The sequence below is a fragment of the Monodon monoceros genome, unplaced genomic scaffold (genome assembly GCF_005190385.1).
Source record: "Monodon monoceros isolate NGI ecotype Baffin Bay Population unplaced genomic scaffold, NGI_Narwhal_1 Super_Scaffold_18, whole genome shotgun sequence".
NCBI lineage: Eukaryota > Metazoa > Chordata > Mammalia > Artiodactyla > Monodontidae > Monodon > Monodon monoceros.
The window spans coordinates 40930099-40943177 of NW_021703774.1; the positions used below are offsets into that span (position 1 = coordinate 40930099).

The following is a 13079-nucleotide window of genomic DNA, read 5'->3' on the forward strand; positions in this document are numbered from 1 at the left end:
AGCACCCTTTAACCCTCAGCACGTCAAACTTTGCTATTGCGGTTTCTCTTCGGTGTCCCCTGAGGACTCCTTCTAGGGTCCTTGACAAGGACAGAGGAGCTGAACTTAAGGTTGAGAAGCATCTTGGGTCCCCCCGCCCCGCCTTCAATTAACCACGCGCGGGTCACGCTACGGGCTTCTCCGGGAAGCGTTGGATACCTGACCCCCGGGCGACCCCATCCCGCCCACCGGAAAGCCGGCAGCGTCCAGCGCTCTCCGTGGAGACGCCGCGGAGGCGCAGACGCCTCCCGCCCTCCTTCCAGGAGCCGCCTGGGATGCAGATCCTGGCAGCTGCCACACCGGAAGCGGCCCCGGGCGCGTGCGGGGCGGCAGCCGAGGGTCCCGCACGCGGGGCGGGGCCGCCGGGCAGGTCCCCCGCCTCCCGGGGGCGCGCGAGGGCCGGGCGGGGCCGCCGTCCCTTCCGGGGAGCGGTGGCTGCCGCCTCGTCCGCCGGGCAGCTTCCCACCCCGCCCCCCCGCGGCTCTGGGTGACGCTTCTCCAATAACAACTCGCGGGGAGCCGTAGCTGGGGGCTCCGCCGGCGCCGGGGACCCTCCGCGCCAGCCCTGCCGCCGGCATGAGGGCCGAGGGCGACGGCGGTCTGGAGCGCTTCTGCAGCCCCGGCAAGGGCCGGGGGCTGCGGGCCCTGCAGCCCTTCCAGGTGGGGGACTTGCTCTTCTCCTGCCCGGCCTACGCCTACGTGCTCACGATCAACGAACGGGGCAACCACTGCGAGTTTTGCTTCGCCAGGTAGGGCGGTGCGGGCCGGCCGCGGCGGCGGCGGGCGGGAGCCTGGGGCGCCGCACTGACGGGCTGGCGGACCGCGGCGGGAGGAAGTGCGTGCGGACCGCGGGGTCCTAGCGCCGGCGGCTCGCGGGGGAGGGGGCGGGCTGCGCCCTTGAACCCCGGACCGGCTGTGCCACGTGCGTTAGGAAAGACCAGCCAAGTTCTCGCCGCACGTCCTGCACGGCATGTTTTCCGAGTCGCTCCCGCGGGATGTGCAAACTGGCGAGGTGCAGGGTCCTGCCCTAACATGTGGGCTTGGAGCCAGGCTTCCTCCCAGCGCTGGCACGCACTGCCCACTCGGTGCGTTGCCAGCGCGGCCCCAGGTTCGCGCAGCCACAGCCTGTCACCTTTAACTTGTGCTTCCTGCGATGTGTTCTGTGCCCCACAGTCTCTTCTGCCGCAGACTTGCCGTGTTTCCTCCAAGGAACTTAATGACACTTAATATTTCATGTAAAGTACATGGCCCCTCTTCTTTCTTGTCACCCTCTGCACTTGGTATTCGGAGAGAAGCCAGAGGAGTACTGACCACACACCCGTGGTTCAGAGGGGCTGCACTGGTGGGACGTATCTAGCCCTGGTTTGGGACTGGGAAAACATGGCTGCTGGGGGGATGAGGCAGAACGTATGGCTGGAATGGGTATTTAATTGTAGCATGTCATGTATGTGTGTATATGTGTATATCTTCACATACACCAACACATAATTATATCTTCAAGCCTTATGATAGTTTCAGACCTGAAAGTCGTGTTAGAAATCATGAATGCAACACTCTTTCCATTTTACAGGGGAGAAAACTAATGCCGAAAGAGGAAGTGTCACTGTGTATGTCTAGTCACACCCATAGTTAAGAAAATGAAGTCTGGTGTCTTCAGTTCTGCCCATTTCCTACCTAGTTAAGTGCTCAATAAAATTACTGAGGCAGGAAGCATGGCATTGGAGTTAAGTTTGTACAGGGCCTTCTAGGACCCTGCTTTACTTTCTTTGAACCTCAGTTTCTTCATCTTTGAAGTGGAGATTCCTGGGCTAGATTAAGCCCACCTGAGGTCCTGCGGGTACCTTTGGAATACAGGTCTCAAGTCCAACACATGCTGAAGTACTCAATCTCCGAGACGTGTTCCTCTCATTCCACGGTAAGACAGAGCAAAAGAAGGGACAAAAGCTAAATACTATAGTAGTCTTGTCCAGACTCCCTGCCAGAGCTGTCTTCCGCTTGGGGGGACCTGGAAAGGAACTAGACACAGAATCATGCCGTGGGCAGCTTAAGGGCTGTATGTGATGTGGCTCTTTGAATTGGTGAGCCAAGAGCTAAAGGGTCATGGCACCACTTTGCGACGTTTGAGTGAAGTGAGCATTGGGTTTTCCCAAAGTTAAAAAGGCTGCTGTGTCTGGTCCCTTGATCTTCTGAGCCTTGCTGTGGCTCAGAGTCTGAAGCAGTGTGGGTGTCTGGAGTGGCAGGAGCAAAGCAAGGTCACCCAGCACAGAAGGGGCCTCCCTCCATCAGGGATCCTGGTGATTCCTGGGGTCCAGCGTGGGAGAGAAGACTGCGGTACCAGACGCATAGTAGGTGCTCAGATGGTAGTTGCCTGACCACTCCTCCAGTGAATTAAAGATCAAATCCAGCTGGGTTCTCAGTGGAGAAGCAGAGCTGAGAGATTCTTCTCTTTTGCTGTGAGCCTCCACACTCTATCTACTACACTCACCCCCGACCTTAGAACAGGAAGGTACAGTCAAGGTGCAACTTGGCAAATCACCTTGCCATATGGGACAGTGTTTGCCTTTGTTTTCCCTTTTTCTGAATGACATTCATCAGTGTCACTGTTGCCTTAGATCCCTCACCAGGGCTACCCCCTCCCTGCATTGGGGTGGGACTGCTGCACCTCCCCCAGCTTTTCTCTGGCTTAGGTGAACTTCTGTCAATATCCACAGCTCCTTTCCTCTTTCCCCAAGGACTCATTTGAAATCAACTAAAATAACACACAAGAAATGATGACATCATGATACCTGTGAAATTAGAGATATATTTGTACTCCACTCTGGTTTCCATTAAATGCGATTAGTTTGGAATTAGTGGCTAGATCATTCTCATAGATTTAACACCATTTCCTCTGTCAACTGTCTGTATAGACCGAGGACAAATTGTTCTGTCCAACTGTACTAGAGGAAAGCATATATGTCCCCACGATTCCCCCAGGGGGTAGGAGCAGAATTCTCAAATACTGAAGCATACAGGGCAAAATCCACGACTTCCCCTCCCCTCCCATAAAAAGAAAACTACACCTTATCGTTTCTTGTACCAGAAGTTGAAGGTAAATAACGTTGCTTAAGACAAATGAGCCACTACAGATCTTCCCTATCATATTAATTGTATCAGGGTTTGACTTATTTTGAAGGGAAATAAGTGATTTTTTTCAGGAATAACTATGTTCTATAAGTTGAAAAATAATGGGAATTCTCTTAAGTCACAGTGGAGTGGGATTCTTACTGTCAGGGCAGTACAGACAAAAGTTTGTATTTGTGTCACATTTACTCAGGGTGACACTTGGGAAGATGTGTATCTTGCCTCAGCTGCTAGAAGGCAGCCCCTAAAAATATAAATGTCTTCCAGTTGGGAGCTGTCCTCATCAGACCTCTCAGATGCGTTTTATGCACACACACACACACACACACACACACACGTGTTGGCCTGGCCAGCATTTTGTGGCACATTTTTTACATTATATTTCACTGGGTATTTGACATCTCTTAACACTTGCTAGTATTTGTCTCAGAAAGGAAAAAATCTGTAACCCTGGGTTCCATCTGAATATTCATTGTGTGTGCAGTTCCTCAGGAGGGCGGATGTACCCCTCTTGATCTTTCATTCTCTTGACTCATGGGTCATTTAAAGGCAGGAATATTGTCTTTTTTGTCTGTTTGTTCAGCGTATCGGGGCAAAGTAGGAAGGCCCACTTCACCTCCTTGGACTAGAGCTGTTGGAACCTGGTTTCAGGAAATTTGTATTCTGTCTGGCTCAGTCAGAGTGGTTGACTTAAATATTAAAGTGTTTGCACGATCAAAATACTGTGATTGAGATGGCCTATTTCGGCAGTTATACAGGTGTAATGTCCCCCCGATTTTTTTTCTGTAGCAGCATTCATCTCTTCCCCACTGTTTTACCAAACTGAAGTCATCTTTAGTTGATCTTAATCAGTATTAAGAGATGTGAACCCTTGATCCTGTTCTTAAGGTTCTCTGAAAGAGCCCTGGGCCTGAAGCTGCTCTCAGAAGGGGGTGTCATCCCCAGGGCTGCTGTGATTCTGCTTATTCCGAGAACATTCTCTGAGACTTGGAGAGTCTCTGAGGAGAGAAATGGCTTCAGATTGTTCTCAAATTATCTTGTTCTCTGAATGAAAAATTGGACACATATGCTCCAATAAAGGATTCCCTCCATCTTTTTACATGTATTTTTAAGAAATGGGTAGGAAGATTAAAATACACAGACAACAGATTTCCTCTAAAAAAGTTACATGAAAGAGTATAAAGTTAAGCCATCTGTATAGTAGATAATGAGGTATTGGGTTGCCATTTTCAACATTTCAGTATTTCAAGTTTTTTGTTTATTTAGAGACTACAAAGGAGGGACTTCGGTGCCAGATTGACTGGGTTTGAATTCTGGCTTCATCCCTTCCCGATGGTTTGTCTTGAGGCAAATTATTTAACCTGTCTGAACTCCCGGGTTCCTGTATCTGTAAACTGTGCACATTAACACCCACCTACTGAGCTGGCCCTGAGACAATGAAGTCAAGTGCGTAGCACGGCCCGGACACTTCGGGAGCTGTCAGAACTGGCCCCGTGTCTTGCTTGTAGGGACGTGTTTGATAAGCTCTCTTGGCTAAATGTTAAATAGTGTGATAACATAGTCTCACTTCAGGGACATTTTTTTATGGTGGTGGCATTGGGGTCGGGAAAACTGGGAAGGAGATACTGTATCTTGTTGGCCAATGGAGTCATCATTCAGATGGCATGTTGACCCAGAGTTAAAAGTGGCAGTTCTCAACCTTGGGTCCCCCAGCATAATAATGGGCGTCTGGAATCAATTTTCAGTATTTTTCAAAACCTGACAGAACTGATATGATTAGCCTACACAGATAAAGCTTTTTGAAAAAAATGAGGCTCGTGTATCTCCAAAGTGCTTAGATACTTTAATACTCTTTTACCGTGGGATTAAACAAATATTTGAAAAGAGAAATGGAGGAAACAAGAATTTTCCACCTAGCAAGGATACCATGGCTCCTCTCTGCTCTTCGCTTCCAGCATGATTCTTTCAGCTGTGGCAAGGAGCCGTCCTGCAGGACTTCAGATGTGCCGAGCGCCAGAACACGCACATTTTTCATACGCGGGAGCATAGTTTCTGTTATAGCTTATCAGGGCTCAGTGACCAAGCTGCACATTTGGAAACGATTTGAGATGAAAGAGACAGAATGGCAGCAGGATATCCTGAAGTGAAATTCAAACCCTGGTGAGTTAAAACCACCATCTAACACCTTTCCCTCCCAAAAGCAATTGCACAAAATCCTCTCACAAAAATGTGAAGATCCCATATAAAATGACGTTCCTTTAAATCGTGTTGCGCTTTGCAGCTCACAAAGCATTCCAGATACATTCTTATTTTGATCCTCCCAAGGATGGCCTGTGTAGAGAAGACCTTATCCCATTTTATGTAGGAAGTAACTGAGGGCTGGAAAGGTTGTTTCCTTGAATTTCACATTTTTGGGGTCAGATATTGATTGAGCTCGTCCTAGGGCCAGCCTCTGTGTCCTTTGTGGAGGGAACCATGTCTTCCTATTCTGAGTGTTGTTTTCCTTCCCTGCCCCTTTTGACCTGAATCTACTGTGTGGTTCACACCTGGACACCAGGGCTTAATTCACTTCTGATTTCTCAAGTGAATGCAATTTTTATCCCCTCTCTTCTTTTGCTTCCCCTTCCCCCAAGAGATAATTCAACAGATTAACGCATTGTTTCTAACAGTTCAACAAATAAATTGATTCAGCTGTCTTGTGTCTTGTGCTGCTTTGGGTTCAGAGGTTTTTTATTCCAATGCTTTGGAATTTGCATAAGAGCTACATATATTCTTCTGTATTATCCACTATTACCTGATAAAATGTAAAAAGAAATACAAGGCTTTGGTCCTTTTGTGGGTTTGGGACATTTTTCAATATGCTCGAGTTATTTAAGACGAGTTTACCATCTTAGTGTTTATAGCTACGTATAAAGAGTTTGTTTCTGTGCCCTCTGGTAGGGCAGCGTGAGAGTATAAACTCCCTGTCCTTTTTTTTTCCTTAAACATACCCAGTCTTCAGAACTCTACTCTGTGCAAGGTTAAATGGGCATGGTTTGGAAACAGAATTCATGGTGCAGCTGTGCTAAGAGGCCCCAGGATGGTATTCCTGTAGGACAAGCGTATGGCACACTCTCTGTCAGAAGATTCTTTTAAAGATCCTCAGAAATGTCTTAAATTTCTTTGGGGAGATCCAGGGCTCAGGGCTGTAGTTTGGCAGCAACTGGTCTTCAGGAGAACTCAGAACGGGTGAGAACCTGGGACAGTGACGTTGTCTGTTATAGAATTTGAAATAGCAAAATGCAAAGAAAGTTTCTACTTGATTTTGGTGTTTGAGACGTACCTCTTTTGCCTGAGGTTTATTATCCCCTTTCTTTTTCTTGTCAATATAAAGAAAATATGAAATAATTACAATTGTAAGCCACTTTATTTCTGCTTCCCAAGGAGGCAATCAATAATTACAAATATCCCTTATGTAATTGGAGTCATCAGTAATAACTGAGGTCACTCCCACCCATACACACACCTTGTTTTCTGAACGTCAGATGTGGAGTAATCACATTTCTGAGTTCAAGGCATGCTTTCATCTGATCTGCGTAAGGACAATTTGACTGAAATGAATTTCTCCTGTTATTGATTCTGCATTCCCATTTCCTGTTCTCTCACAGACAGCCCCTCTCTGGGTTTGCCTATTTGTCTTTGCACCTGTGAGTATATATGTCCTGATCACCTCCAGGGAACTAGACAGACATGGAACAGGCCACCCTGATTGTACTTGACCAGATGCAGACTTTGCACCGTCCTTTGGTCAGCCTGGCGGCTAGGTGGTTTCTGGAGCAGTCCTCTTGCCCTGGAGAGGGGCCAGCTCTGGCACTAGAGGTCTCTCAGTCCCCTCTCAAGGGATTCGCAATATAAGCCTCTGTACACCACCATCACTCTCCCACTCACATCCCCAACGCTTGCATCTCTGGATTTCTAGCAAATCTGTGGTAGTTTAGGGGTGCAGCCCTCCAGCGGGGAATTGACTGAAGTAACTGCCTTTTCAGGGGCTGAACCCATGACCTTGGCCTCATTAGCACAGGCGCTCTAACCAGCCACAAAGCCACACACCTCACTTTGTGTAACTTCTGCTGACTCTGTTCCTACCACCCTCGGAGGCCTCCTTTTCAATTGCAAAGGCGTTCACACCAACACAATAGAACAGAAGGAAACCAGATCTCTTCTAGACTTCTCTGAAGGCCAGAAATATGCAATTTAGCAGGAAAATAATACCAAAACGTCTTGAGGGTTCAGGAAACAACTTATCTTTCTAGTCCATGCACTTGCTGAGAATCCAGCTGCGTGTCTCAGATTTTTCTTCAATCAAAAATTTAAAAATACTGTGGAACTCCCTCTGCCAATTTATTAACATAAAATCTAGGGACAAAGTGGAAGGTTTCAGATGACTGAGTGGAAATATGGCATGTACGTTATTAACACGGATTGGGTTTGCTTTTTAAAGAAGGAGAATCCATAAGTGCTTATCTTTGGCAAGTTTATAGTCCCTAGAAACCAAAATAAACGCTCGCCTGTGATAGCTGAGCCACCGGCGTGTATCAGCAAGTGCACTATGACGAACAAGGCGTCTCAGAGCCCCGGGAATCAGCAGTCACCATGGGGGAGAGGAAAAATAAGGGCGACTCGCTTACCAAGAAGCGAATTTCACACTGAGGCCTGAAGACATAGGCGTGTCCTGGGGGGAGAGGTGGAAAGAAACCGGCTGACCAGCAAGATGCAGTTTTTCATCTGAGTCAAGTAAAATCTCAAGGATTTTATATCCAGGCACTTGCAAGGAGTTATGTTGCCATCTGTGGCAAAATGAAAAGATCTTGGACGGGAGGAGCTTTTTCTCTTCAGTCTGTGAGGACCAGGAAAGGCTCTTCAAGGGATATGGGCCCTGGGCTCGCATCTTGTTGATTTTCCTTACCACAGCAGTGTTTGTACAGGAAACACCCTTGTGCAATCGGAAAAATCTCTTATCTGTCAGTTGCACAAATCTGCAGCAGAGTGATGATTGCTGTTCACGGTGATAGCGTCACGTGTTCTTAAAACCTCAGCAGTAAGAGACATTTAATTATGAGCAGATGGTAAACTCCCTGAGAGCAGGGATCCTTTTTTTAATGTATTCAGCAAATATTTATATTTATGGAACCCTCGCTGAGTCCTGAATCCCTAGGAAACAACTGTGCAGAAAAGGGACACCCTCCCTCCACAGAGCTTATATTCCAGTAGGTTGTATTCATCTTTATAAACCCGTTGTCGACTGAAGAAAAGCACAACACGAGAGTTGTGAGTTAAGTTTTATTTGGGGCAAAATGAGGACTGTAGCCCGGGACACAGCCTCTCAGAGAGCTCTGAGGGACTGCTCTTAGCAGGTGGGGTGTGACGAGGTCAGTGTATATGCGATTTTGGTGAAGGGGCGTACATGGAGTCAAGCACACATTTTGGCAAAAGGTTCCTGCCAGTCTCAGGAAGGTTGCTGCTAGTCACGACGAGCAGATGTCTCTGTTAATTATTTCAGTGCTTTTCTGGATATGAGAAGGTGTCAGAAATTGGGCTCATAAAATCTTCTGAAAATTTCTAACTATCTGAAGGCCTGTTCTGCCAGTTCTTTCCAGAGCACAGAGCGCCTCGTTCCTGATCTCCACCCTGAACTCCTTTCGGGGGTGTCGAAGGTCACCGACCGCAGTGGCTAGTGACCTCATCCTTGTAGAGGCAGATGGCAAGTGACAGTTTTTAGTTGACACTGTAGTGCATTGAACTTTGTCATTTTAGCAGATTTTTTTGTTAAAGGCATAAGGTTTTGGGTTGAGTGTTTTCCTTTTATGGAACCCTGATAAAGTATGTCATAAAGAAAGCTCTTAACAAAGAAGTTTAATCACACACGCTGGTTCATGACTTATGCAAACTAAGGGAGGGCTTTGATCAGATAATAGTTTGGTCTAATAAAATTGTGGCATCCCTGCCTTGTGTTAAAACAGCAGCACTTTGGGTAGACATTTTTTAGAAGTTGATGAAATTTAGTCTACTCATACACCTGAATAAATATTTCTAAATACTACTTAAAAAAAAAAAAACCTTTAGGGTTTTTTCACCTTAAAAACTTTCAGGCTCCCAAAGTAGTAGAGATTTAGAAACAGTCTACCTATTTCACTCAATATTTAATTGATTTCGGCACATGTTCAGGCCTTTCAAGGCACCTAACTGCTAAATATTTTCTAGGCACAGAGGGGGAAAGCAGCCCACTGCCACCTTCTCTTTCTGTGCATCTTCAGAGAGTGGCCCTGGTAGAACTCCACTGTAGGGTCAGTGCTGCCTGCTGGCACGCTCCGAGGGCTGGGCATCTGGGGTGATGTTTGGGTCCACCTTGCTCTGCAGTGTTAGTTTCATTTCAGCAGCTCCAAACTGCTTATAGTGGTACACACACACACACACACACTCGCGTGTCCTTGCACCCATAGCACCTTGTGCATACTTCCTTCATACACTCGCTCCTTGACTCAGGAACCAGGTCTTACTCAACTTTGTAGCCTAGCACTTAGCCTGAGGCCTGGCACCCCATAACCTCAGTAAATATTTATTAAATGAATAGTCTCATTTCTGCAACTTATTTTACTAGCGGTTCTTTGGACAGGCCTCATCACCTATCTATATATGTACATCACGTACCAATATATATACAGCTCTGCTTGTTCTTGGAAATTAATCCTTATAAATAACCACAGAACCCTTCATTGATCCCTATTTTCTTCAGGACAAAATCTTGACTGCTCAAGTCCTCCGTATTCAGTGCTCTTCCCACCCTGTCTAGCGTTATCCCTCGCTACTTTTTCATTTAAACCCTAAACAAAATCTGAGTGGTCTTTCCAGTACCTCACAAAGGTGCTGTGTCACTCCTCATTCTTCCCAATGTCCACTTGAACCAGGAATGCTCCTCTGTGCATTATTCCCCTACTTACCCTCTGACTTCTTCCCTGGTAGGGCTTCTACTCTAAGTCTGTTCATCCTGAACAGAGACCCAGCTCAAATTGCATCTCTTTTTTTTTTTTTCTTTTTCGGGCCACACCACGAGGCTTGCAGGATCTTAGTTCCCTGACCAGGGATTGAACCTGGGCCACAGCAATGAAAACGCCAAGTCGTAACCACTGGACCGCAGGGAACTCCCCACATTGCAGCATCTCTTTTTATGAAGCTTCCTCTTCAGTACTTCAGCCCACAATCTCTTCATTTTATTTAGTTAGTACTTTATGTTTATTTTACTCTTTATTTGTATCTGTTCAAACGATATATAAGTTGGAGTTATCAAGGTCCAGTCCAAAATCGGGGTAATTCACCTAAGTAGATTGACAATTCGATTTTTTATTGTTTGACTGTAGGAAAATGAAACGAAGAGGATGAGAGTGTCACCTCTTAAATTTCTTCTGTAACCAATTAAGGTGCACTTTCTTGCAAGATTTAGAGCAGGTCGCATGTTTCTGGGGCCAGGAGTCAATACTCACGTTTGGCGGCAGAGGGCCTGACCATATTCTGGAACTCAGGCTTATCATTAGGTTATAAAGGTATTTTTACATGGTCTGTTTCTACTCTGTGGCCAGAATGTTGAAGTGAGGGGTGTTGTTAGGAACATTTTAAGCTTTTAAATAGTTACATTTGTATGACTTTGATTTTGTCCTTTTCCTTGATATTTAATCACCTAGGTGTTGTAGAACTTAGGGCAACGGCAGTCATAGGAGGATCTAGTATTGTGCTCGTTACAAAGTACTGTTGATAACATCTGTCATTTATTGTCCCATTGGAAGAAATGGTGGCTGTTGCTTATTGTCAGTTCCTATATGAGAGGACTCATTGGTTGTTTCTTTCCTTTTTTTTTCTTCTTTAAATTGCATATTTATTTTTTCAGCTTTAAAAAAAACTGTGGCAAAATATACATAAAACTTAAGCATTTTTAATGCTTTACAATCTGTGGTATTAAGTAAATTTGTGTAACCATCACCACTCTTCATGTCCAGAATGTTTTCATCACCCCAGACAGAAATTTTCTATCCTCTAAACATAACTTCCCATCACCCCAACCCGAGGGGCCGCTCTGAGAAGGGTCGCTCTGGAGGGAAGCCCCTCCTCAGGGCCCTGCCTTTCCCCAGGACCCGGTGCCCCACTCGGCTGGCACCTGCCAGACACAACACCAAAACGCAGCCCCCAGCGGCAGCCTCCTCCCTAGCATTTTCTCAGACTTAAAGCCGAGAACAAGTTAAGCAATTATGTGCTTCTTTAACCTCCTCTCCCAATACTGCACCTTGAGAATGAAAAAGTGAGGTGGACAGTTACATGTGATGTAGCATCCTTGATGGGATCCTGACACAGAAGAAACACATGGGGGAAAAACTAAGAAACTCTGAACAAACTACTCTAGTTAATAATGTATCAATATCACTTCATCAATTGTAGCAAATGTACAGCTAATGTAAGATGTTAACAATAAAGGAAATTGTGTGTTTGCCTGGGTGTGTGTGAATGTGGGGGGCTGTAATGAGGGCACTCCATACTCTTAACTTTTCAGTAAATCTAAAACCGATTGATTGCTTGCCACGTTGCAGGGCGCGCGGGATCTTCGTTCTCGACCAGGGATCAAACCCGTGCCCCCTGCAGTGGAAGCTCAGAGTCTTAATCACTGGACTGCCGGGGAAGTCCCTAAAACTGTGTTTTTGTTTTTGTTTTTTTTTTCTTAATATAGTCTGTTAACAAAGAAAGTGAGGCAGGTCTGTTGTGATGATCTCGTGTGTCAGAGAGCCCCTCCTTTTGAGGGCCAGACATCCTAACGGGCGGTGGGTGGCTTAGGTTCTGGGGAAAAGGATCCCTACGTGGCCATGCCTAGACTGCCCAGGGGCAGGCCCTGCCCTGTATGGTGAAACTCACAACTCTGAGCCCGTGGTTCCAGCATCATAACCTGTTAAGGTCTTCCAGACACTGGGGCTGATGATGGAAACAGAGGGGACACGAGTGATGGGTGGGTCTCATGGACGAGGGCCGAGTCCCTTCTGGAGGCGCGGCACAGGCCCCCTTGGGGGTACAGGAGCCACCTGCTGGAAGGCCTGCGGGTTGAGCAGGTTGACACCTGGGTCCAACCCTGGCTCCTTCGCTCCAGGCTGTGCGGCCTCAGCAGAGTCTCCCTGTCTACAGCACTGACCCCAGACGGCTGCTGGAAAGATCTAGGAAGACAGCAAAAGTCAAGTGGTTCGCACCCAGAGGGTGCAGGCCCACCGCACACCCACTCTCTACGGGTGGTGCCTGAAGTCAGCCGAGGAGAGGGGCGCTGCTCTGCTCTGCTCGGCACGTGATCCATGGCCAGCTTTCTGGGCAGATGAATGGGGTGCCCGCTTCCCCGGGCCACTGCGTCCCGCCAGGCCTTCGCCCCGCTTCTTACTTGGCAGGGCATTCCATGCACCCTGCTTCACCTAGGCCCGAGGCAACCCTGTTCCCCTGGCAACACTGTACCCATGTCACAGGTGAGGAAACTGAGGGCCAGATCACGTTTTAGGCGGGCTCTTAATTCAGCAAGTGTTCGAACTCGACTTGCCCACGGCCGTGTGCGGAGGCCGAGACGGGCCGGCAGCCCGCAAGCTTCTGAGTTTAGGTCTCTCCGGCCCTTCGCAGCTGTTCAAAGATGCCACCGTCACCTCGGTCAAGTGCCCGGGAGTTGGCTCGGTCACGTGCCCTATGGCCCCTGTTTCTTTCCTTTTGACTTCTCAATCGGTAGGCATCAGAGAAGTCAAAGACAAATTGCAAGGAAGTGTCATTCTCATCTCCCACAAAATTTGATACAGAGTTTCAGAGGAGAATGTTAAATTTAAAAGCGCATACATCTCTTCTTCTGGCAGGATTCAACTGTTAGGGATTTTACA

The 13079-nt window shown here is 47.3% G+C and overlaps 1 protein-coding gene across 3 annotated transcripts in view; it reads left to right on the forward strand.

The window, feature by feature from the left end:
- Nucleotides 1-460: 460 nt before the first annotated feature.
- SMYD2 (SET and MYND domain containing 2) overlaps nt 461-13079 on the forward strand; it is a 56823-nt gene continuing 44204 nt past the window's right edge. For all 3 annotated transcript variants that reach the window (XR_003794568.1, XR_003794569.1, XM_029230107.1), the window contains exon 1: nt 461-788. Coding sequence is in view for 1 of the 3 variants with exons in the window: in XM_029230107.1 (XP_029085940.1) it covers nt 616-788 (173 nt within the window). In the remaining 2 variants the exon portion in view is untranslated. The remainder of the gene's footprint in view (nt 789-13079) is intronic.